Source organism: Notechis scutatus, chromosome 1 (assembly GCF_049901735.1).
Source record: "Notechis scutatus isolate UNSWTSFEM ecotype Mainland chromosome 1, rNotScu1.2, whole genome shotgun sequence".
Classification (NCBI taxonomy): Eukaryota; Metazoa; Chordata; class Lepidosauria; order Squamata; family Elapidae; genus Notechis; species Notechis scutatus.
The window spans coordinates 234211389-234238579 of NC_142009.1; the positions used below are offsets into that span (position 1 = coordinate 234211389).

Consider the following 27191-nt stretch of genomic DNA (forward strand, 5'->3'; position numbering starts at 1 on the left):
CATTTCTGTCTCTGTGTTTCTCTGTGTCTCTGTCATTTCTCTCTCCATGAGATTGGGGATGAGAATTCGTCCTTTTCTCAGATCTGGAAAGGGAGAAAATGTTAAATATTATTTTTTGCGGACAGCATGTAACCTCAGCGAAATTCAGTAATCCATTGTCAAAATATCAAGGGGCAGCTTTATATAGTCATGCTTAAATGTAGAGAATATACATTTTTATTGATCCAATAAAACAAAAATTAAAATATGAAAAAGTTTTATTGCTTTTAGAAAGAGAAACCAGTTGTTCTGAATACTTCAAGAGTTAATATCTTAAAAGCAGTCCAACTTATCTTAAAGATTGTCAGGTTGGTATATTGTCTGTAAGTCTTTATTTCAACTTTTCTTAAAGAGCTGAACTAAATTGTGACCTCTCTCATGAGACTGGTTTTTTTTTTAGAAGCTTCTCCTTACTCAGTGAGCTTTTAAATAGTCATTAAACTTAAACAAATATGAGAAAAATAGCCTCATCTATTGCTTAGATGAGACATTAGTTTGATCCACTTCAGACTGGCTTCAGAACACACTGTGGGGTTATGACAGCTTAGTTAGTTTGTGTATAATTTTTATTTGGGAATTGGCATGGAGAATGAGACTCTTTGGGTGTTTTCAGTATCACAGTGACCATGATTTCTTTCTAGATTACCTGAATGTTCTGGGAAAAGGAGGCACAATTTTGCAGTTCTATGTCTTAGGTAATTTCAAACGGTGTCCCTTGGCTATAGTTGCGTCTTAAAATGAGAGCTGTTAATATATTGTCCTCCAGGGCTCCATTTTGTCGCCAGTGCTTTTCAATATCTGTGTGATAGAAAAAAGCATCAGGAAACGTAAAGCTGGATTTTATCAGTTGTATTGAATCTGCTAATCTTTCCTTGAATCAGTAGCTGCATGATCTGGGGCCACATCTGAAGTAGAATCTCTGATATCCAATTTGAGGTAATAGCCAAGACCACCCTTTATCAGGTTTGCTTGTGTCAATTGTATTCCTTCCGGAAGACACTATTTCACTGTTTAAATTATTGTGCATGTACCAGTAACCTCAAGTCTTCAGTATTGCAACATGGTCTACGTAGGGATATCTATATTTGTAGTATAGAATATTCCATTGGTATAGAAGAAGTCAAAGAGGCTATGTTACACCCGCACTAAGTCATTCAAGGAAGTACAAATCACTTAGTACTGTTGCAACTTCAAAAGTCATTGAATGAGGACTATCTGTAATGCAAATTTGGCTTGTGCTATTGTGCTTAGAAGATGCTAATAAGGAACCACAAGAAATGATCATTTTTAAAGCATTTACTGTACAATATACTGTTTAAATAGAGCTTTGTCCTGGAACAATGGACTAGCACTTGAGACACAAGTCTTTGTCTTAATACGACCATTTTCTGACTCCATCGGGATAACCTAATATCTTTAAATTATGTGAATTCTGTGAAGTATTGACTTTTTAGATCATAACTAAACTGTAAATTCATCATCACTACTGTCACCCAGTCACTGCGGTCTAAGCTTCTATGGTCATTTTGGTTGGGGTTGTGAGAGAGACTGAAAATCTACGCATTGGGAGGGTGGGGTATAGAATATTGATATTATGGAAAACTGAATACAGGTCTTCCAGGATGTTAATATTCTTATGTCTAAACAAAATAAACCTAAAAAATATTTTCCCTTAAAAGGGCCATGAAGGTCTTATGAGGCAATCCCCATTCTCCAGTATGTACAACTGCTTAGTGTTATTGTGAAATTGATAGTAGCACAATGCAGCAGTTGAATTTGTAATAGCAATATTGATCTCATCTAGGAAATCAAGGTGCTAATATTTCCATGGGTTGAAATGAAAAAACAGCCACTTGCTTTCCAGTCTCTGGAAAAGGAAACATGGCTATTCTAGGAGCAGAGCATTCTAGTTCAGGTTGGCAGTGTCTCAACACACAGAACTACTTTTTCCCATTCAAGCCTTGGCAGAGAAGAAGATGCATTAGGAAGCAGATCCTCTGCATCTGGCCCCGACTGAACCTTGGGTAAGGAAAACACATATAGAGAAGCAGGTTGCCTGGTCCCCAGGTTTCTATCCTTAGACCTTGGCCTTCTCTCAGTTGTTAAATTGAAGTCATCCAACTGGTGGCCTTTCAGTCAGAATGACTTTATTTACTTTTTTGTCCCCTTAATTCCTGAGCCGAATGTGGGAGACTTCAAAGAGAAGAATGGGCTACTGCTTCAAAGAGAAGAATGGGCTATTGCTTTTTAGCAGTATCTTATCACAAATCTTCCTGAATCTAGAGAGGGGAAAATTCCTTCTTCTAAGATAAAGCGCTTTTCTCCACTGCCATGTTTTTTGTTTGCTTGTTAGATTTTTTTAAGGCTACCCAAATGTAATTAGTGTGTTCTCCTCCTATCCTTAAAAAAAATAGGTCAGTACTAACAGCATTGCCCCCAGCTTCCTAGATTGCTTAATCAAAGGTTTGAATAATGCTTCTGTTCTAACATGTTTTTCAGGAAACTGTAATTTTAAAACAGGAAAGGTGACTTACATCTATTCTTGGTTATTTAATTTGCCTTGGTTGAAATTAGCACATTTTCCTGCTCAGCAACTATAGTTGTATTTGGGAGTTCTATCTGGTATATTTAACTCAAAGATTATCTCCTCCCCACCCATCATCTAGACCAGGAATGTCAAACTTGCATTGTCACGTGATGTATTGCTACTTTTTCCCACTTGCTAAACTGGGCATGGCCAGTGGGTAACGCATCTGGCACATAGGCTGCGAGTTTGACATCCCTGATCTAGAGTATCTTATTTTGTGAATAAAGTCTGAGGGACACAAGTAAACTTCTTAAATAAATAAAATCCTAATAAACTTTCTCTATTTTAGATCCCTATTTCTGTATAGTAATCTGCACAAGAGAGTTAGTTCAAGTTAGCGGAATTTCTTTGCATATATTGTTAAAGTAATTCTCACATAGACTCACACTCATATATCTTACTGATATATGCTGTTATAATGATGGATTCATATATCATGCTAGGTTATTTATTTGTATGCTGTCCATTCCCAAAGATTGAGACAGATGCAGGATTTAAATTGGAGTAAGGGAAGGAAGTCATGGAGAATATTTTTGTGGTTGCTAAGAATTGAAAATGACTTGATGGCATATAATTAATCAGTAAATCAATCAAGACAGACAGTATTGCCACTCTAGGTATTTAAGAAGTGAGTGCAGATTGTGCAAGCTAATGCCTTTTAATAAAATGTGTTGGTTGGAAAAGATGTTCTCAGACTTCTGAATTTCTGCAAATATCTCTAAGAAAATTCCCCTCTTACTGATATGGCTAGCCTAGAAACAAAAGCCATCAGACTAATTACTTGAAGTATCCACTCTTAAGTTGAATGTGTAAGATTTGGCCCTCTTTCTCCCGTTTTTGAAAAGTCTGCTTTGTATAAAAGGATTAGTTTGGATTTAACAGAGTAAGAGTTATATTTTAATTTGGTTAAATTGAATTATTTATTGGTTAGATTTATTGGTTATTTCCGGGCATCAAGATTTCATTCTGAAAGATATTTTAAATTGGCAGTTTGTCAGATTATTATGATGGACAGAAGCTAGATAGATCAGAGTCTGTTGGTAGATTTCTTGGTCATCTGTATTAGTTTGTCAAGGATTTCCAAATTCTAATAGAACTAATGCAAAGACTTTTCTCTCCCTGTGTATGAAATAATGGTTATTTGGTCAAGTCTATAAATAGTTATGTAGCTATCAAATCCAGTCACTACTAGATACAAAACATTGCAAAGTAAGGTTTGCCAGTGTCATAACCAAACTTCATGATACTTCTTCAAGATTGGGCTGCCTTAACGGTTTCATTCATTCAGTAATAAATTTTATCATGGTTCAAAAATGCCCACAATGTTAAGTCTAAGACAAATAGAAAACAAAAATAATACTGACATATTGACTATATCAAGAATGCATGTAACCAAACTCACTAATTTTATAAAAATTAGAAAGAGCCCTCTGGTCAATCGGTCGGTCGGTCTTTCTTTCTTTTGGTGAACATATCCAACACACCTTCTTCTCTTATTTTCCCCACAACAACAACAATCTGGGAGGTGGGTTGGAGTGAGAGAGAGTGACTGGGCCAAACTCACCCAGCTGACTTTCATGTCAGGCTTTAAATGCTGCTGTACAGAATTTGACTGTTATGTGTAGAGTATGATGTCTATTTATAGTAAGATGACACAGTAATTGTGTGGACAACCTGAAAGATTTTATTTTAAAAAACTGAACTAACTTACTCTGCATGTTTTTGTAATATTCTTAATAAATAAGATGTAGCTAGATGTTTTGTTTGCACCTGACTCACATGGTATGCTTCTTCCTCATAGGAAATCTAAATAAATTAGTCATCTACCAAGACAGATGGCAATACCATATATTAAAGGGAAACTAAGAGAGGCCTCTGCAATATCTAAAGTAATTCCAAAATAGCAAGACATCTATTTGTGAGACTTAATGTCACTGGAAAAGAAAAACATATAATCTATGTCCATAACTCGTTTAAGAATCTCTATAGATCATTTAAATTTAATTAACACCAGAAATACATACGTGATAGCAATTAGTCCAGTGAGGCTTTCTTACAGTCCAACTGATCTTTAATATGATTCATTTAAGTAACCAAACCTGCTAGGCAAAACCTCCATTTTAGTCCAATCACTAGCCAAGATAAAATTAATAATCATTATCTTGTAATTTTATATTATATGAACAGTCAACATGTTAAATTGACTGTAAGCAAGTTATTGTTACAATATACCGAGGACTGTTTTGTTCTTAATGTTTTCCAGAGGTATTGTAGCCAGCATTTTAGTTTTTCTGTGTTTTGGAGTCACTCAAGCAAAAGATGGTCCATTTTCAAGACCTCATCCAGGTAATCCAAATATAGCATTAAAATAGACTGAAAAAGTAATCTTATGTAAATTTTGAAAATTGTCAAGATTTCCTTAACAAAATCTGTCATAGCATTTTGAAAGTCCTAATCTGATCTCTGTCCAGACTAACCATGTATTTATTTGTATAGATTCTGTGTGCTTAACATGCTGCTGTATATTGATGCAAATTTTCCAATTTCCGGCTTAGTTTTATAACATATTTAGAAGAATATATAACGTTTAAAATAAAAATCATATCAAAAATATAGAGATGTATCTAATATTATACATTACCCATATGTTTATGAAAGCTTCTCCTTACCATGCTTAATAAAAATAACAAAATAGATGATACATGAGGAAATGGTTGTTGCAAATAAATGAGTGTTGGGCACTATAGTGAATGTTGTAAAGTGACCTGAGTTTGTCAGTGTGTCATGAAACTGCTAATAGAAGATATACTACATGTTTCATGAGTGAGTCATATGAACACTTATAAGGTACTTTTGGGGGTGTGAAGTCTCTTCATTGCTTGTCAGCTTTCACATGTTGAAGAGACAGTGAGCAGTCCAGTTTTTTGAGGAGTTTTTTCCCCACTACAGTACATGCATTACTATTCTAGTCAGGGAAGGATGTTTCAATTAAGTGTGTGTCCATTCTAATACTGGTAGAAGTGTTCATATTTCAAAAAACTATTTTATATACGTATTTGTCTGTAGCTAAAGAGCATCAAGAAGATCTTCATAATGGGAGGTATAAAATCAGAACAATAATTTAAAAATGCAACATATCTAATTAGAATTAATTTTAATGACAAGAAGAAAGTAGGTTTTTTATCATTCTTAGATACTATGAAGTACCTTTTCCCTTTACAGTTATCTGTGCCAGTAATCTACTCATGAAATAACAGATTAATTAAAATAATAAATACATCATTTGAACTCTGTTATTTTGAATGGAACTTCTGAAACTCACATCTATAAACTGCTGTTCCTTAAAGTACTTGCAAATTCTAATTTATCAATGTGAATAGTTTTGAGTAATTCTGGGGCCACCTTCTTTTAGCTTGGTTCAGCCCTTTCTTTATTTTGATCAATGTGAGCAACAAATCAGTCTTACGTGTCTAAATAAGATGTGTTTTCTTGATAGTAAAATAGGATAAATGAAGTAAATTCAGCACAGAGTCCTGCTTGTTTAATTTCTGGTATTTTCAGAATTCCCCTTTATTAATTCTTTGAATGTTTATTTGCTAACACTACCCTCATTTGAGTTTAAACTTTAAACCTTTCCATTTTCCATTTTGAAATGAAGATGTGATATGAAACAGAATAAGTGAGATGTGCCACATAGATGAAATCAGATTTACTTTCACTACAATTCACAGCTGTTTTATAAGATATAATTTGTAATGTAGGAATGCAATGTTCTGTGTATATTAGCCAAGTTGCAAGAGTATTTTGACCTACTTTGAACCTTGTTTCATTTTTATTAATAATTTTAAAAATATGTAATAAAACTACAGTTGGATATAGAACAAAAAGCTAAGGCAAGGAGCCCATTAAAATTTAATTCATAAGAATTGATCAAAATATTCCACAGTATTTTGCTGCCTCAAATCTCTTTTTGGGAATGAGTGGATTGTAAATCCCCAAAATATGGATGAATTTTCTCAGTAATTGATTTAACTAACCTTTTCCAGTTAGTCATTTGGGCCTTCTGCATTTTTATTTTTAACTTTGTATACTTCCTTCAAAGCACATACAATTCCATACAAACAAAGCTTCTTGTTCCTAAAGATTCTATATGTACTAGTTCAGCCTTATGCCCAGCTATAATATATTTACATTTGTTAATTTGTTCTAGCTTACTGGAGGTTTTGGCTATGCGTCAGTGTTGTCTATGAGCTTTTTCTCATCTTCATACTTTTTCAGGTAAGAAATGTAAAGTTTATATAGTATTTTAAAGAAAACCTTAAGAGATAAAAAGTAGAGATCATAACCATTGGCTTCTCTTCTTACCATGAAAGCATATTGCATACAAATGCATAAGTGACATCATTCCAATAGTCCATCTGACTGTTATTATTATAATATCCCCTCCCATTTTTAATATATTTTGGTTAACCAAGGCAGTAAGCATACCTAATACTCTTTTCTCCTATTTTCCCACAACATACAGAGTGACTGGCCTATATAATGGCTACCCAGACCCTAAAAAGAACTGAAGAAAGAAATTTAGATAACTAGAAAAAAGCATACACAACATTTCAAGTTTGGAACAGCCATATTTTGTGTGGAATTAGGAACCAGATACCATCATTCTGGATACTTGTTTTAGGCTTATTTCATTCGATCCTTTCAAACTACCTCATATTCCTGCAAATGGCTTGTTTAAAGAAATGCAAAGAATTCAAGACTGCATTAGCCAATTAAACAATACATGTTGGTTCAATCTCTGCTGATACTGGCTAGGGCTATCTGCTAACAGAAGGAGAGTATAGCTGAGGGACAATCAAATACTTAGATATGCAAAAAAAGAGCACTGCCTGTCAAATAATTACAATGTATGTATGTATGTATGTATGTATGTATGTATGTATGTGTGTGTGTGTGTATATATATATATATATATATATATATATATATATATATATATATATATATATATATATATATATGGATCTTGTTGATTATTTTCCACGGTTTCAAAATACCCGCTAAGATACATGGAAGTATCGAAAACTTAAGAAAACATAATATATATATATATATATATATATATATATATATATATATATATATATATATATATGGATCTTCTCGAAGATTGAAGTATCTTCATGCTGTGAGTCTCATTCATCCTCAGGCCTCAGCTCTGTGCTTCTCACTCTGAGAAGCACAGAGCTGAAGACAGAAGCCTGAAGATGATGAATGAGACTTCATCAAACGTGCCTCAGATACTTCCAATCTTACGCTGGAGAAAACCCGAATAACCAAAGATCCACATACAAATACCGCGAGAACCTCAGAAAACATATATATATATATATATATATATATATATATATATATATATATATATATATATATATATATATATATATATATATATATATATATATTGGGTGGCCATTATATATGTATATACTTTTTGTATTGCCAATTTAACAAATATAACTTTTTAAAAGAAATGTTGATGTTCTTGAACATGTATTTAATTTTGCAGACTGTACATGATGGAAGACAGTTTATGAAATTTATTGATCCTAATTTAGGAGTCCCTTTGCCAGAAAGAGACTATGGTGGAAATTGCCTTATGTATGACCCCAATAATGATACAGATGCCTTTCACAATATTTGGGTAAGATACTAAATGGAGATATTGTATTCATTTAATAATATCTTTATATCCTAGGACAGGGGTGTCAGACTCACATCATGGCGGTGTCATGTGATGTATAATGCCACGTGATGTATTGGGACTTATTTCCCCTTTGCTAAACTGGGTGTGGGCATGGCCAGCGCGTGATACATCTGGCTTGCAGAAGTTTGACAGCCCTGTCCTAGGATTTTGTACTTCTTTGATTACCATGGATGCCTGATAATTGTTGATAATTGTTTCAACAAGTGATGTTGTTATGAAATAACATCAGTTGTTTCATAACAGAGTCTGTCTTCAACAATTCCACAGATGAGTTCCAATGCATCTTTCTGAGAATTTCAGGCTTCATTTCTTTCAAAGCAAATTTTAACTCGGTAGACAGACTGCAGGTAGTCCTTGTTTAGTGACTGCAGTTGGTTCAACACCCTGGACATTAAACAAAGTGATTGGTAAGTGAACACCTCTCTCAGAAAGAGATGCTGTGAGGATCACTGATTGTTGCTGTCTCATTTAGATAAAGTTATCTCGCATAATGTCCTGTACCTGATTCCTCCCCCCACCTTTTTTTTTTTTTTTGCTCCACTGCAAGGTGGAGAAATTGTTTAAACAGTTTCTTCCTGAGCTGCTTCTCAGTGCAGGATTTCCTTAAAAAGAATTAACTACGAGTTAACAAGGTCACTATGACCTTTATTAATTATGAAAAGACTCCAGACCTCATAGCTGCTGAATGAAACTGACCAGGGCTTAATCTGTTTCACATTAAAGACCTTTTTTGTCATAAATGCTCAGAGTGGAAAGCATTTATTACCATTGTATTTGTGAATGGTTGCTATCCAAGGTGGTTGCTAAATGAGGATTATCTGTAGTAAAATTTTGAAACCCATAAAAGTCATTTTCTATGCATGGGAGCTAAGACATTACTGCCTTGCATATGGCTTTGTTTTTTTGTTGTTGTTCATTTTTTCTTAACTAACCAAATGCAGAACAAAGATAAAGATGTTTTCTAATTTTATACATTTATGTATAAATTATGTTATATTAAATGTGGATTTTTTTGTAATGCAAAATGTATGCATGTTCCTGTAACTATCTTCTAACCTCTCCATTCCTCCATAATTGTATATTAAGAGTTGACTTAAATTATGTAATTACTCCCACACTTGTAAAGTAAATTAAAGGAAATCTATATCTATTATCTACTGTTGAAAATCCATCTTTGTAAACTACAGTGTGTTGGCTGCTGAATCTATAAAAATGTAATATTTTAGTAAAGCTTTTCCTTTTTATGGAATAAAAAGCTGATCCAAAACATTGATTGCTCAGATCTAAAGAACAGATTGGGACTCATGCTGTATTTCTAGATTCGTGGCTCAAAGGTACAAAGGTTCATTTTTTGAAAGTTAAGACAATCATGTTTGCCTGAGGTTTTCTGTATACACAACAGAGAATTTAAAATCTCAAGAACATTACACAGTCAGCTATTGTATTATCTAAGATAAGCACCCATTTTTCATCTTCCGGATAGTTTATAAAAATTGAAAAAGGAACATTATTAATCTATTAGAAAAAAATTTACATTAGATGTGAGATGTAAAAATTATTTTTTTAACCATTTAACAAATACTTTGAAAACATTGCGAAGATGTTTCATGTTGCATATGGAAATACAGTATATGCTTCAGTCATCATTGTCATCATTTATGTTGATTCCTTTTATTACATAGAAAATAACTCTAATCTGTATAATCTACATGAATTACAGGATAAACTAGATGGATTTGTTCCTGCTCATTTCCTTGGTTGGTACTTAAAGGTGAGAATTGGCCCTTTCTTTGCTTAATTTCTTACTATAGTTCTGAGGTCCCATTGGTTGTCAGTACTACAAGTGTTTCTTATTCTTTATTATTATCGCTGGTCATCTAAATTATTTTTTAAATAAATTTCTGACAGTAAAATTCTGTTTTACTGTTGAATATCTTTAAATCTTAATCAATTAAGGTATTAAGATATTTTAATATAAGACTTAAAACAGCTAGCTATGTTAAGATTAAACTAATGGACACAAATGTGTCACTATTTCCTCTGTTAATATACAAAGTATATTAAACAGAGAAATGAAGCAGTCCTGCTTTATAATTATTGCTGAGAAGTTGTTGATTATGTTTTCATAGCTAAGAAACAATCTTTTATCTTCATAATTACTCAAATTTATTTTAAGCCTTAAACTTCTAGTCACCATTGACTATAACTTTGTAATACATCTATGAAGGCTACTCTTTTTACTATCATAATGGCAAAGCTGACCTCCTCTATATTGTGATGGTGCATGCTGACAGAAAACCAGTTCAGGTATACAGGTAGTTCTTGACTTACTACCATTCATTTAGTGACTCTTTGAAGTTACAATAGCACTGAAAAAGTGACATGACTAGTTTTTACACTTAACCATCATTGCAAGCATCCCCATGGTCACATGTTCAAAAATTGGGCTCTTGGCAGCTGTCATGTATTTATGACAGATCCACTGTCCTAGGGTCATGTGATCACTGTTTGTGACCTTCAGAGCCAGCTTCTTCTTTTTTTAATTTTATTGATTTTACAATTAAAACAAACCAACAACACATACATAAATGAAAGAGAGAAAAAGAAGAAAGGGAGAAGAAAATAGAAAACAATAGAAAACAATTTAAAACATTCTCATCTTCAACAGTTTGTAAGACATCTTTTTTATCCTTATTTTATGCCATATACACACACCTAATCCTTATATCTGTGTATCACTACTATGGATTTATCCTATCCTCTTTTGCCTTTTAGTGTGAAGTCTATCTTTGGTCTATCCATTTGTACCAGCAGTTCCAGCTGTTGTAGTATATTGAAGTGTCTTTATTTTTTAATGCCAAAGTTAATTTGTCAATTTCTGCACAACTTGAAATTTTTTGAATGATCATCTCCTCTGATGGAACATGAGGCTGCTTCCAACATTGTGCAAAAGCCAATCTGGCCGCTGTCAAAATGTGTATTATTATATATTTCACTTTTTTTGATATTTGTTTATCAAAGAACCCTAACAGAAGGGACTCTGGTTTGAATTCGATCTGTTCTCTTGTCATTTCTTCCAGCCAATTTCTACTTTTCTGCCAATATTTTTGAGCTTCTGTACAGGATCACCACATATGGAAAAAAGTTCCCTCTTTTTTTTTTTTTTTTTTTTGCATTTCCAGCAATTCGGACTCATATTGGGGTGCATCTTCGCTAACTCGAAGGAGGAAGGTGCCATCTATAAAACATTTTATAGGCGTTTTCTTTGTATGCTACCGATTTTGTAATTTTATTATTTCTACCCCAGACCTTTTCCCATTCTGTTATGGTGATGCTACGTCCTATATTCCTACTCCAGGCTATCATGTTCCCTTTTACAATTTCTTCTTCTAATTCTACTTCTAATAAATAATTATAAAATTTTGTTATATTTTTTTTGCCTGATCCTAATAAAATTTTATCTAATTGCTGGAGTTTATTGTTAATTCCAAATTCTTTCTTGTCCTGTTTATATCTACTTTGAATTTGAAGATATGCCCACTGATCAATTTTTAGTCCCCGCTCTTGAAGTTCTTGCCGCGATTTCAAATTCCCTTGTGTATCCAATAGGTCCTTATATTTAATCATTTTAGTGATATCCAGATTATTTGGGTGAATCATCGCCTCCATTGTTGAAATCCAAATTGGTATTTTTAAATAGTGTTTTTTCCATATTTTCTTCCAATTAGTTAATAATGAGTCTCTGATTAGGTGTCTGTGAAAATATTTCTGGCTAGTTTTCCCTACATCCCATAAAAAAGCATGCCACCCCCTCTGCAAGTCATGGCCTTCTAAGAATAATATTCTCTTATTGGTTAAATTCACCCATTCCTTCAACCATACTAAAGAGGCTGCACTATAATAAAACTCCCAATTTGGAAGTGCCAGCCCTCCCCTGCTCTTCATATCCTGCATTGCCTTTAAATTTATTCTAGATTTTTTCCCTTGCCAGATAAATTTTACAGTTATTAAGTTCTTCAAAAAAAAATTGTGTACTTTGATTGGGATCGTCTGAAATATATTTAGGAATTTTGGAAGAATATTCATTTTAATAGCAGCAATCCTGCCTAATAAAGAAAGTTGCAGCTTGCCCCATGTTTCTAAATCCTTCTTTACCTGTTGCATCAATTTATCATAATTATTTTCCTTAAGTGTCTTACAATGTGCTGTCAACCATATTCCTAAGTATTTAACTTTCTTTATCACTTGTATTCCCATAACTTCTTCTAGTTCTATTTTCTGTTTTTCTGTTAAATTTTTAGTCATTAATTTTGTTTTCTTCCTATTAATTTTAAGTCCTGCTACTGCTCCAAATTGTTCTAATTCATTCATCAATTTTTGTCCTCTTTCTATTGGTTCCTCAATGAAAAAAATCATATCATCCGCAAACGCTTGCAACTTATATTCTTCTTTCTTAACCTTTAATCCTTTTATGTCTGGGTTCTGTCTAATTCGCATTAGTAATGCTTCTAATGATAATATGAAGAGCAGGGGTGAGAGTGGGCAGCCCTGTCTGACTCCTTTTTCTATTTTTATTGGGCGGGTATATTACCCGTTTATTATAATATTAGCCTGTTGTGTATCATAAATGGTTGTTATAATATTTTCAAATTTGGTGCCTAAATTCATATTATAAATTTTTTGGATTAAAAATTGCCAATTTAAATTATCGAAGGCCTTCTCTGCATCTAAAAACATAAGTGCAATTTGTTTTTCAGGTTGGGAGAAATCCATTTTGATCTTCATATATATGCTCATTTAACATTCTTTTTAGTCTACTTGCTATATAATATACATAATTATAGGCCGATTTCACTGTTAAATACCGATTACAAAATATTCACTTCTATTATAGCAGAGCCAGCTTCTAACAAGCAAAGTTAATAGGAAGAGCCAGATTCGCTTAATAACCAAATGATTCACTTAACAACTGCCATGATTCACTTAACAGCTGTGGCAAGAAAGGTTATAAAATGGGACAAAACTCACTTAACTATTTTGCTTAGCAACAAACATTTTGGGCTCAATTGTGTTCATAATTCAAGGACTACCTATATGTAACTAGCTGTCAGTTCAATTGTGTACAGTCCTGTGGAGATGAATTTTAAAAACACTATTATACCTTCTTTCACTGCCTTAACTTTTAAAGATAGTGATTACACATACGATAAATACTGAGAAAGTAACCTTTGTTCTGCTTTACAGTTGGAATTGATATTACCTGAGGCCAATTTTAAAGTCGTAATCCTTCCCATGGGTTTTCTAGAATGTAATTGAAATACATCATTTTGATAGATACTTGAAGCAAACATTTTTCACCTTTAGTTAGCTAATAATTTCAGGCATTTATGAAGTTGGAAAATGTATATGGAATGTTAGTTTGAGAATGTTGGCACAAGAAGACAATTTTCTACTTTTAAGCTAACATTTTATGCTACTATTTGAAAGTACTACATTGTAGTGTGTATTCTGCAGTAAAAATTTACATATTCCTATTGCCCTATATTCTACTTGTCAATAATTGTCATCAGAAATTATATCTTAAGTATTTGATTTCAGCATAATTCTGGAAAGTTCTTGTTTAGTAATAACTCTGCATGAGTAATGTTCAAAGGTTATGTTCAGCATGCATATAATTTGTGTACAGATGTCCACAGTTCATTGATTTGAATGCTTGCATAATTCTGTATTTCCCAATATCAAATAGCATTCCTTCACCTAAAATATCATTTATCAGAATACAAGAAACTTTATATTACATCCTCATTATTCCAACTCCATTATTAAATTGCTTTTGGTATTAGAAATGCTAACAGTTGTACTGTTGTAACATACTATTTTATTGGACTGGTATAACAGTCAGCTCTTTGGAAAATTTGCACTTCTAACCTAAATCATTAAGAATATTTATTTTATATTTTTTTAAATGATCTATCCAAAGAACATTACTGTGTCATTTTAAACACAGTGAAAAATGCAATCCAAGTAGAAAGTATTCATTGACAAAGATTTACATAACTAGAGATGGAAGAAAGTAATCAGACAGTTCAGAAAAATATACACTTCCGAGGAGTACTGGCATTCTATCTACAATATATTATAAACAAAGCTGGAGAAAAAAATAATTTGATTCACATTTTAACACCATCTTTCTTAATTTATGTTTTTTTCACTTAATACATGAATAGAATACTATTATCCTTTGAACTTTGCAATCAAACCTGTGCATATAAAATGCAAATAATTAGGGAAAGTAGCATTCAAGAAACATTGGCAAGTAAATTGCTTAGTAAGTAATGATACGTTGCATTGCACATGAGAATGAATATTGATGTTTATTTTAAAATATCATAAATTAGTGCAGATATATAATGCTTGAAAACAGTGGTAAACATTTACCACTCCTATTCACAAGTTAAATGTCAGAATTTTTTTTCTTCAATATTAGATAATGCAAATTTGGACTGATCTGTAAATAACTTTCTTCTTTCATAATTTGCTTAGACACTAATGATTCGGGATTGGTGGATGTGCATGATTATCAGTGTAATGTTTGAGTTTCTGGAGTACAGTCTAGAACATCAGCTTCCAAATTTCAGTGAATGTTGGTGGGATCATGTAAGTATTAAGTACTTTCTTTAAAAAGTTATTTACTTTCTTTTTAAAAATTATTTCATATAGTGATGCAAATTCATTTTTCAAAAACCCATTTCACAGGGTTTAGTTACTAATTAAATATGAGTAACTTGGGCAAGAGTAATTTTTATAGACTCTTTTTTTCTAGAGATCATCTAGCATTGAACTCTGATGTCCTCGGATACATGAAAATGATCAGCAGTTTCTTTTATTTATAATGTTATATTAAATACAGATACACATGAACCTGAGAGCCAGTTTGGGTAGTCCTGAACTTAAGATCACAACTGGGACCATAATTTCAGTCACATCTATGTCATCACATGACCTAAACCGATTTGATAACTGTTTTTTTTTAAATGGTGATTAAGTTAATCACCATGCTTGTTAAAAAATTATCTGGTCATGAAATAAATCATGCAATTGTTAAGTGAATCCAGTTTCCCCCATTGATTTTGCTTGTTGGAAACCAGCTGGGAAGGTTTGTAAATCATGATAACCTGACCACATAGGTGATGCAATGGTTGTAATTTCAAGGACCAGTCATAAATCACCTTTTTTTAGCACTGTTGTAATTTTGAACTATCATTAAACAAATGATTATAAGATCATAGGACTACTGTAGTGGTTATGGCATCTGTGAGTTCTAGTCCCTCCTTAGGCACAAAACCAGCTGGAGATCTTGTGCTAGTCATAGAGAGAGTGGGAGGGAGGGAGGGAAAGAATAGTAATAATGACATTTATAAATAAAAGTTTTATTTTCATTAAATGATGCATTCTGAACTGAACAAAAAATCATCAAGGAAAGAATCAAAAGATGAAGTGAAATGTGCAAGTCTAGGGAGAGAACAAATTATATGTTTTGATAAAAAGAAATATTCAGAAAAAAGTGTCAGACTAACCCAAATTTGACAACTAAAAATTGAGGATATATATCTAAGCTGGTTAATATAGAAAATAACAAACTGAATAATGGATGGAAAACTGAAAAATGAGTAGGATAGAATTCTTTTTATCATTTTCTGTTGAGAAGATAACATGATAATTCTGTAGAAATCATTTTATGGGCTTAGAAGCTATCTGCTTTGCCAAAATATTGGTTATATATAATTGCTATTTTAAAGTACAATTTAGTATTTTATAAGGGCAATGTGTTTGTGTGTGTGTGTTATGCATATTATGTGTAGAAATTGCAGTACCATTATTGCTATAGTCACAAGTTATGTAGACATTGTGATGAATCATTAAATCATTATTATTTGTAGTGGATTATGGATGTAATCTTATGCAACGGACTTGGTATTTACTGCGGAATGAAGACACTGGGGTGGCTTTCTTTGAAAACATATAAATGGCAAGGACTTTGGAATATTCACACATATAAGTATGTTCAGTTACAAATTTTTATACTTAAAGCAAAAAAATGCAAATCTAATAACTTTATCACCTTTATACTAATGAATCCTAAACTAAGATTGAATAGTTTTAATCTGGGATAAATAAATAATTATAAGTTTCATAAATATTATGAAATGGTATGTTTGTGAAATAAATTAAATAATATGTTAATGATGGATTATTACCATTTATACAAATTTCTTTTTAGGTAGAAATGTTGAACATAGTTGTATAAAGTATTATTTTATGTTTTAAATTACAAAAATGCTTCTATATATTCCCAAACCTTTTTGTTTTGTTTTGTTTTGGATTTTAGTTTCTGCATTACTTCTGGGTTTTTGCTATTTATGCTATTTTAACATTTTCAGTGTTTTCAGGAAGTTTTTAAAAAATTAACATGAGATATTTTTAATTTCCCCTCCAGAGGTAAAATGAAGAGAATTGCCTTTCAATTCACACCATACAGTTGGGTTAAATTTGAGTGGAAGCCAGCATCCAGCCTTCGCAGATGGCTAGCAGTGTGTGGTATTATTTTTATTGTAAGGGTAATTTCTTTCAATGAACTAATATAAGTATTTCAAATAGTTTTTTTATTTTTTTTAAATACTGTAAAAAGATTTCTTGCTTTTCCCCCAGACTCCCTGTTTGACATAATACAAATACAGTTTATCTCCCAGAATTCCTGCTTTCGTGCTAAGAGCAAAATAAAGAAAAGGAAGGAAGAGGCCACGATGGTCCCATTTAATTTAGAAGACTATATAAATGCTAAATGATATATAAATTGTGTAGGCTAAGGGATGAATTTTCACATACAAGAAACATTTTATTTCAGTATTTATTATACTGTAAGCCAGGGGTGGGATTCAAAAATCCCAGCAACTGGTTCTCTGCCTGGTTGCTGGATGGGTGTGGGTATGGCCTACCAAAACTTCCAGGAGGCTCGTTTTTCGCCTTCCCCAGACTCTGGAGGCTTTCCTTGAGTCTCTGGGAGGGCGAAAATGGCCACCCCCGGGCTCTGCAGGCCCTCCGGAAGCAGGAAACAGGCCTGTTTCTGGACTTCCGGAACTTCCGGGAGGCCCATTTTTCATCCTCCCAGAGCCTCCATGAGGATCCTGCACTTACCTGCATCCAAAATGGGCCACATGGAGACTCCTGGGAGGGGAGGGGCAGGGTGGGTGGGGCCAGCCGGTCAGTTCAATTATGGTTCAGCGAACCAGATATAAATTTAACATCCAGTTTGCCCGAATCGATCCGAACAGGCTGAATACCACCCCTGACTGTAAGTAAATGATTTCCTGGTAATAAAGGCCACGGGAAGGAGAAACATGCACATAATTGGTAGAACTTCAATAGGACAACTGGTAGGGAAGAAAAGGTAATTATGATTCCATAATTAGAGACAAGAATGTGCTTGTGTTCTCTGTTTAATAAAATACAAACATTTATCTGGGAGAAAAGAAAGGAAGTAAAGAACATTTTTCCTGCATTTGTCAAAATTAGTCACACAGTGGCTCACATGGTAAGACGCTGGGCCTGCGCACCACTGAGGTTGGTGGCTCAATTTCCGTGAGCGAATAAACCGCATAGGGACAAGAAAGGAGCCTCCCCTGATTGCCTACCAGCTTTCAGGATGGCATCCCTCGGGTAAAGGTAACATTGCCTGAAAAAATTCCTTTCACAGAGGTAGCCAGCCACCTTGGTGATCCCTGGCTAACATGTGCCATAAGCTAAAAAAAAAAAAAAAAAAGTCATCTTGAATATTGATCTATTGTTTGAGTACACTTGTTTAAAAGTTTGATTTTTTTGAATCTATGTGAAAGAAGTGGCCATCTTAAAATAGTATGATTAGGAGGTTAGAATCACTGTGAGGTTTTAAGTTTGTAACTTTGTACTGAATAATTACATTTTTTCTTAACAATTCATTTCCATAAGTTTGAATACAGAACGTCAGTAGTGGCTGCATGGACAACCACATTCTCATTTAGACATTAAAATACCTGGTTATTTTATCAAATTTCCATTCTATACTAGATGAGAATAGGGAAATAGCAGCATCCAAGAAGATCTAGGTAATAATGATTAAAAATACACCTTTATTTTTTAACATTGTTTTATGGAAACCCTACCTTGTTAACTTTAATACCGTGTTTCTCATATAATAAGGCCGGGTCTTATTTTTTTTTGAGCCCCGAAAAAATGGCTAGGCCGTCTTTTCGGGGGTGACTTAATTCCCCCCCCCCTTGCATCTTCGGGCAGGCGGCGACGGCTTGGATGTTGACCTCAGCGTTGGTGGGGCACTTCGTATCGGGGTCAACGCAGGCAGCACCATATCCGGGTGTGCAACAAAAGTACTTCCTAATGGCAAGGGCCCCCCCCCCACCATTCCCCCCATTTCGCATGTTTTAATATAGGCCTTAATTTGGGGGGAGGGGCTTAATTTCATTTCATGCCTATAAAACATGCTGGGACTTCCTATTGGGGGAGGCCGTATTGTTGGAGAAACAGGGTAGTATTTCTTTGGCAAGACATTTCATTCAAATTCATATACTTTGCAGAATTGTGACATATTTTAGGTTTGAATAACAGGAAATCTCCTAAGTGATTGAATGGTCTGTGTCAGTTTTTATTGGCAGAGTTGAACACATTTTACTTGAAATTTGTTCTATGGATGCCTCCAGAACACTACTTGGTCCTGCTGCGACTTGTCTTTTATGTGAATGTGGGAGGAGTAGCCATGAGAGAGATCTATGATTTCATGGACGATCCGTAAGTTATTTCTTTTATTTAAACCCAGTTGCTTTATTTTTAGAACTGGGGGTGTTTCCTGCAAATTGTTGAGAAACATTATTCACCAACATAAAGAATGAATCCATCTGTTATTTCAAGGAAAATATACCATATTTTTTGCAGGCCTCAGACATATAATGCTTGACAAACTAACATTTCTGCTCTACTACATTACTTTGCTGCATGCCATTTTCAAATGTATGACAGTGCACAACAGTTTGAATTAGGAGGCTTATGATTCAAACTAATTGGAATGCAATTAGTTTTTGCATAGGAAAATTTCAGAGAGTGTTTTAAAAGCAATGTCTTAGCCTGTGGATGTTGTTAAACCTGGATTTACCCTAGAGATTTTTGTACTCTAGGTTTTCTGACATTATAAATGCACTTTACAGTATTCAAATTTTGCAGCAGTATGGCCTCACTGAGCAATGCATGAAGTAAACACCTGCCTGCTTATTGTTTGTTATTTCTGTTATCAAATGCTAGAACACAGATCCATCTAATTGATTTTTGTTTTGTTGTAATTTTGTTTTAAGTTTAGTGATAATGAAGCAAACTGGTTAACCCCACAACTTTTCAGCATACTGTTTTATCTCTGAGGATCAGATAAATATTTGTGCTTAGTATCTAGGATTCCAATGTTTTATGAAGATCACTTGTTGGTCTTTGATTCCCAGAGCAGGGAAGAATGGCTAAAGATGATTACTTTAGTTGGATTTCAGGATATTGAGCAATGACATTCAGACCTTTCCCTGACCCCTCATTTTGAACTTACTGATATGGAATACACTTTCTGCTTCAGAGAAAAGGTTTCACTTCTCTCAGTATTCTGGTCCATTTGAGTTGTGTTTGAGTTGAAAAAGAATATATCTTTTATTCTTTTGCCCTCTGTTCAACCACATGGCATAACATTGGAAAAAGGAAGTTTCATCAGTCACCAACGCCTCATTACCAATTCACTGTATTCTGTGCCAATAGAAGAAATGGAAATCAAAGGAAAAGATCCCCCAAAATGAAGCCATATGTAGCAATTTCCTACCTTTCTTAACTTTTATTATGGAGAAAGTGACTACTGTTAGTATTTCCCAATTCCACTAAAGTTTCAATTTCTGCACAAACATAAGAATCTCCTCAGTCCTACACTTCTTAGTAGGAGGAAATTAAAAGCAAACTGTCTACAGAATTATTCCTTTATAAAATATACATAAAGACATATTTCTGTTTCTGAGTATTTTCAAAGATTAATGAAGATTTTCCTCCCTTCTATTCTAGCACACCATTCTGTAGGCAGCTAACTGATTTATGTAACTTCTTTAAAATAAAAGACTACTTTCAGATGCTAAATTGCTCATTGAACGCTCTTCAAATTTTCAGACATTCAGATAGAGAGTTTTCAATTCTTACATTTGTCACCCTCATAACAAGGCTTCTTTAGACATTGCCTTGAAAAAGAATCCAAACTCATCAGCATTAAAAATGTTGTCATCTTTACTGCCGGATCAAAGTAAAAGATACTGTATTCTTTGACATTCTTCTTGAAAAAAATTCATTGTTACCAATTCTGCATTTCACTTACGTTGCCCTTGGTGCAGATTGGACTCAACCAGTCAAGTTATAGAGAGTAAATTAATACTGTGTGTAAAGCTCCAGGTGGTCAAAAAACAACTTACAGGGGTGGTCAATATAGAGAAGTTGGCTTTCTATTGTGTACATATAGTGTGTGTCCGGTCTATGAAAATTAGGGTGGTGGTCAGGGTAGGGAGGTGGTCAATTCTGGAGGTTTTACTGTATTTGGTTTGGTGATACCGAATACAAGGTTATAGTTGGAGAAATGTAACAAGCCAGTTTAGCAGGATTCTTTGTGTTAAGAAATAGATTAAAAAGCTATAGGATATTCCTTGCTGTAGCAGTTGCTATTGTTTCCAGCATTCCCTCGTGTAGATTTTTCCAGGGTGTTGGTTTAAAGCAGCAGAAATTAGATACGGAATGGAAAAACTGCTAGGTACTAGATTTAAAAACAGGCACTGAACATTTTAAGAATTTTGTTAGAGATGTCACTTCAGAATTCACTCGTAGTGTCATAAGTCTGCTTTGTAGGTATATTAAAATGATCTGCCAAAATTCTTTATTTATAATTAACTATGCAAAATTGCTATACTTTCTCTTCTTTATTAAAAATAAATAAATTATTAATGTAATAATATTGCAGTGAACACAGTGGTACCTTCATACTAAACAACTTTGGAACTCATCAAATTTGGTACTCAACGCATTTTGACATGAAAAGTCTGTCTGAAAAGCAGTTGTTTCTGAAGCCATGCTTCCTGGGTATGCTACTCAACACACAGTCTAGAACTTGTTAGTGGCGGCTCCCTTGTGACACACTACATTATTCTTTAACATACACATCATTTGTTTGGTACTCATTGCACTTCCTGGAACCTATTAATGATGAGTATTTAGGTACCATTGTGTAGTACTGTTCAAGAGGGAGCGTCTGTGGAACCTGGCTGTTCTTAAATCCTCACCTACTCTATGCCTTGCCTTGCCCTTCCTTCCTTCCTTCCTTCCTTCCTTCCTTCCTTCCTTCCTTCCTTTTTCTCCCATTAATCATGCCTTTCTATTCAAAGTTCTGAGCATCTTCCCAGCCTCCCGATCTTTAAGCTGCTGCACCAGCATACTGTCCACTCAGCTGATAGATCTCCCCTCCCTGATTCCTTCCTTCAACATCCCTGGTATAAAGTATGCGCTATCCTGCTCAATCTTCCTAGCATTGTCACCCTTTGTCCCAGAACTGAACCATGAAACCACACAGAAACATACAAATTTTGTAGAGCAGGGGTCTTCAACCCCCAGGCCATGGCCTCCTTGGAACCAGGCCACGCAAGTGGTGGGCGAAGACATGCACAACTCCACTTGCAGAAGCAGTGGATAATCGCGCTTGTGCGCAAAGCTCATTTGTGTGAGCAGTATGCGTGGCTGCTGCTTTGGCAATTGGAGCTGCATGTGGTCACGCACACTCCCCCACTCACAGGGAACCATCTCCTCTCCCTCCCCCTGCCAGGCCACCAAGCTGGAAATGTTGGAGACTGCTGTTGTAGAGGAAGCCATAACGGCTGTCCAGACATCTTGCCCAAGTAACAGTTCTTCTTGTTTGCTTGTTGTTTTGGAATGCTTTGGGGAATGAAATGTCAAATGTCTATTGTAACTAAACCACTAGAACATGGCTGGTTAATATACCATATGTATATGAAATGTAGTTTTATCAATGTAGAAATTTGGGTTACCATGCTGATCAATATTTGTATGATAGACATTTACTGTTATTTATGGGATAATGTTTTGTGGACTGTAATCCACTTCATCAAAACTTTTACAAGGATATAGACTATTCCCAAAGATCACCTATTTCAGCCTGATTTTGGGGCACACAAGAATCTGTCCGAAAAGCAGTTCCTTCTGAAGCCATGCTTCTTGGGTATGGTATAGAGAAGCATCTCAAGATAACATTTTTATAATAATCGATATTAACTGGAGTAATTCAATTTAACCAGCAAATTTTCAAGATAATACATGTTCTGGATTTGCCTTGTGAATAATATTTTGGGTACAGATAGGTCTTGTACCTACATGCTACTGCTTTTGTTTTATTGCAGGAAATTCCATAAGAAGTTGGGTCAGCAAGCTTGGCTGGTTGCTGCTATCACAGCTACAGAGTTCCTTATAGTGATAAAATATGATCCATACACTTTAACACTGTCACTCCCTTTCTACATTACTCAATGTTGGATCCTTGGAATCATGCTTGTGCTTGTTTGGACAGTTTGGCGCTTTTTCATTCAGTAAGCAAAATGTGATTCTTGACTGTCTAGCTAGGTTGTAATATTTAGGTTGTATGGGAATTTTAAAATACAATGATAAAAGTTATTAAACACATGAACAAACATCCATATTTTCAAGACAGCAAAGTTGGGAGACTCACTAATAGAAATTCTTGTTGTCAGGTAACCCATCGATTAAAGACCTTTAACAAAGCCTTAATTTAACACTAATTGCCCTATAATTCTGAAAGAAGCATGCTGTCTGTTCCCATTAGATTTTTTATTTATTTATTTATTAAATGTATATTCCACCCATCTCATCAATAAGGCGATTCTAGATCAAAGGAAGAGGAGAAAGACTAATCCCCCAAATGAAATTTCTTAACTAAAAGATTTCTTGCTCTTTCTTATCAAAATAGAAAAATGGGACAGAAAGATATCCCATAGCATACCCTAGGACAGGTTATGAGGTTCTGTTTGCAGAGTGTATGCCATCTGGCTAGGCCATCTTATGTTCCCCATCTCTGAGAAAGGAGGGCTGCAAGATAACTTGCTTTGGATTCAGTTTCAAGGTGCCACATAAACATGTTTTGGGGATCATAATCCTTTTACTGGGATCATGTAGCGGCACTGGATTCCAGGAAAAGATATAGTTGCTTAAAGGTATTCGCATTAATTCTTCCACATGCCCTGAAATACTTTTTGCAGATCAGCTCTGAAGTGCTGCCCATACATTTCTTCTTTGTGTTAAGTTTCCAAAGGGGTGGGGTGGGGTTGAGAGTGGATCATCTCCCAGTTCGTTTATTTGGAAGGCTGATTAAAACTTATAGCGCTTTTTAAATAGAATTAAGAGGTGCTTGATATTCTCAAAACCTAGTTTCCAATTGTTTTAGAGAAAGGAGTCACAGAGGTTTATTGCTTTTTTTTAAAAAAAGAAAAAGAAACATTTTTTGTTTTTTTGTTTGTTTCAGTGACATCACCTTACGGTATAAAGAGATAAGAAGGCAAAAGCAAGAACATAAATTTGGAAAGGATAAGTATTTAAGCAATGGTGATGGACAATCTGTACTGGTAAATGAATACCTGAAGAATAAACTAAGAGAGAAAAAACTTTGATCCTGAGTAATCAATGAAGGGCTAAGAGGGTTGATTTTCTTGATTTGCAAGTTTAACCCTCCCTCATTTTGTAATTTTCAATGTTTTCTCATGTGTGAGAATCCTTTTGAAAAGATGCCACTTAATCTCTTTTGAGGAAAGTGTTTACAACTAACTGTAGAAGTAGTGCTCCTTCCACAGGGGAACCTCAAACCAAGTGTGGTAAATGTGGGTGCCACCTCATAAAGAGGAGGATTGGGGAGGCTTTAACCGATACAAAGGCAGCCTCCCCATTCTGGAAAACTGTTACCTTTTGGGTCATCATGAACATGTTTTATGAAATAAATGGGTGCACTGTGAAAAGCAGTTTGATGTTTTCTGCTGAAACTAGTTTAAGCTATAGTGATAATATTCATGTTCTTATGATTCATTTAACAATACAAAAAAGAGGGATGCAACTGAAATATGAGAACAAACTGCAAAATTTGCACAGTACATTACTGCAGCCAGCCTTTGAAAGTCCTGAATTAGCTGCCTGGATCTCAAAGCAAAGGTGCTTTACTTTGAATAACTGGCTAGTACATTACACTCTCAAATACCTCTTTGTCGACTGTCTCTTTAGGAAAGGCGTCTCTTTAGAAAGGATGCTGATTAGCCAAATAGTGAAAACGAAGGCAAAAGCAGGTAGAAATGTGTCCTAGTCTTAGTCATATGAATCAAAGTGAACCTTAGTTTTATTCTTCTGCAAATGAGATACTTATTGTTCTTGCCAGGACTGTGTTTAGGTTTTGCTCCTCTTTCAAATAAACCAAAATATATGACATGGCTGTTCAGAATCATTTTTTTTTAAACGTCTACAATAGGGATGGGCCCAAGTGTCCTTTCAGATATTATCAAACAGTTCTCTACAGTCCAGCTACCATGGCTACCTGTGCTGGATGATGGGAGTTGCCCATCTCTGTTGTAGAAATTAAGGCAGGAAGATTTACGGGCAAGTGATATGGGCATAATCAGCCACTAAATGCTGATAGGAAGTATATTATCATCTCTCAAGTCTCTAGACCAAGAGCAGCAACTGTGTTGCTTGACACATTCTCTCAAAATAATGTTTGTTTCATGAACATCCTGAATTGTTTTCATATTTTTAAAACAGCTAGGTCGATTTAACTTACAGGTAACTGATCTTTATCTTAACACTGTAATTGGATCTCAAATAATTAGACTTGGGGGAATTTATTTTGAAATGTTTTATTCTTTGGACATGCATATAAGCTAAAATGCTGTATTTCTACTTGCCTCTTCTCCCTGTACGATCTCAAAGTGCCGCTACTTAAAGCACAGTGCATAGATATTGGCTCCCTTTTATGATAATACTTGAACTGCAAAATAAGTCTGTCCTTGCCTTGTTTCCATGATACCACTAATATTCTCCTCTTAAACAAAGGACGCTTTCAGGAAAAGAAAAGAAAAATCCATATAAATGAATGTTGAAAAGCTCACCAGAAGCCACAGGTTGAAATTCTTCATTGAGTACCTAGTACATTTCAATTTAAGATTTACATAGTCTCTATCTGTTTTGTACTAGTAGATTCTACCCCTCTTTGTAATTTTGTATTGTAAAGTCTTTCATGTAATTCTGGTGGTAACAAGTGCAATGGGGAAAAACTTGAAAATAATTTTGTTTTGTTCTTTTGTTGAGGAAGTAATTGTGTAAAAACTGAAGTATGTGAAAAATGCTACTTTTGTTTTCAAAATTGAAGTTGATTTACTCTCAAACCATTACTTTCATACTGATCTTTATGTTAATGCAAACAGTCTTAAAATTATAGTATGGCAAATTGAACAAATGTAATAAAAGAGTATTTGCTGGTATGCTTCTGAGTTACAAACTTTATTTGGGAAGGGAAGTGGCTCTCATGTCCCATGTGGATAATTTTACATACATACATAACCATCAGGTCAGATTTGCATTGCTTTTTCTACTACCTCACCACCACCAATTCAGTCATTGTATTTGTTTTTTAAATGTCCCAGTTTTCTTTTTCAGAATCTCAATCTGTCTTATTTCCTGTTTAACACCAAACCACTTTTAAGCACTTTATTATTCTCATGCATACTATTTATACACTGTATATCATACTATTATAGAAGGCTCTACTATATTCAACAACCAGCTGTCACTTCATATTTGTGCAAAGTATTCTATAATTCAAACCTATTTATTTTATTGTATGCGCTGCCTAAATACTCAAATCTGTGGTAAATGTTTCTTACATTCATAAATTTCTCAATGACCTGCTAGAGAAGGGAATCTTCTATGCATATTCTTCCTGGACACAAGCTATACTATACTTATATAAAGCTATACTGCACTTACTAGATTTTTTCTATTTTGCCATTCTCTATTCATGTTGGGAGAATAATCTTTTTGTTAATACTTTTCCAAGTTGGATGTGTACTTTCTCTTCCTTTGTTCAACTTTTACTTCTTTTTGTTTCATGCCCATTATTTCCTGGGATCCATTTTTGAGGCTAGCTAATATAATCCACCCCACATTCACAATTTCTCATTATGCTTATAGCCTTCACTGATTCTCTCAGTCTTTTAACATAATCAGTCATACTTTTCATTTTATTCTTTTTCATATACATAATATGCATATACTTATATTTATTTTTCTCCTGAACACATACTCATTGCCATTCTTATTCATTTAGAGTCTCTGAACAATCCAGTCACTTTTTATTTACTTTCTTGCCTTATTCCCACACATTCATTCAGGTCTTTCGACAAAATTAGATTATTCCCTTGAATTGTTTTCATGCAGAATACTGTACAGTTTTTCCCAAAATCCATATTGATTCTCCATTATCAGCTGAATAATATTATGCAGCTGTAACCAAGTATGACCCATTCTGCTAGAGAGGAATTCCCTGAGGATGGGCTCCAGCATAAGTCCAAAAGCTCACAAGACTAAACCTCTGGTCCTGTGACTGACCCAGATTGGATCCTGCAACTT

At 34.3% G+C, this 27191-nt stretch overlaps 1 protein-coding gene across 1 annotated transcript in view; it reads left to right on the plus strand.

Moving 5' to 3' along the window:
- PTDSS2 (phosphatidylserine synthase 2) overlaps window positions 1-26044 on the plus strand; it is a 36802-nt gene extending 10758 nt beyond the window's left edge. Inside the window, exons 3-12 of the mRNA XM_026668164.2 lie at window positions 4890-4972; window positions 6837-6904; window positions 8199-8333; window positions 10117-10167; window positions 14940-15053; window positions 16337-16455; window positions 16894-17008; window positions 19090-19235; window positions 22913-23098; window positions 24049-26044. Coding sequence (XP_026523949.1) covers window positions 4890-4972; window positions 6837-6904; window positions 8199-8333; window positions 10117-10167; window positions 14940-15053; window positions 16337-16455; window positions 16894-17008; window positions 19090-19235; window positions 22913-23098; window positions 24049-24193 — 1162 coding nt within the window. The 3' untranslated portion in view covers window positions 24194-26044. The remainder of the gene's footprint in view (window positions 1-4889; window positions 4973-6836; window positions 6905-8198; window positions 8334-10116; window positions 10168-14939; window positions 15054-16336; window positions 16456-16893; window positions 17009-19089; window positions 19236-22912; window positions 23099-24048) is intronic.
- The last annotated feature ends 1147 nt before the right edge of the window (window positions 26045-27191 follow it).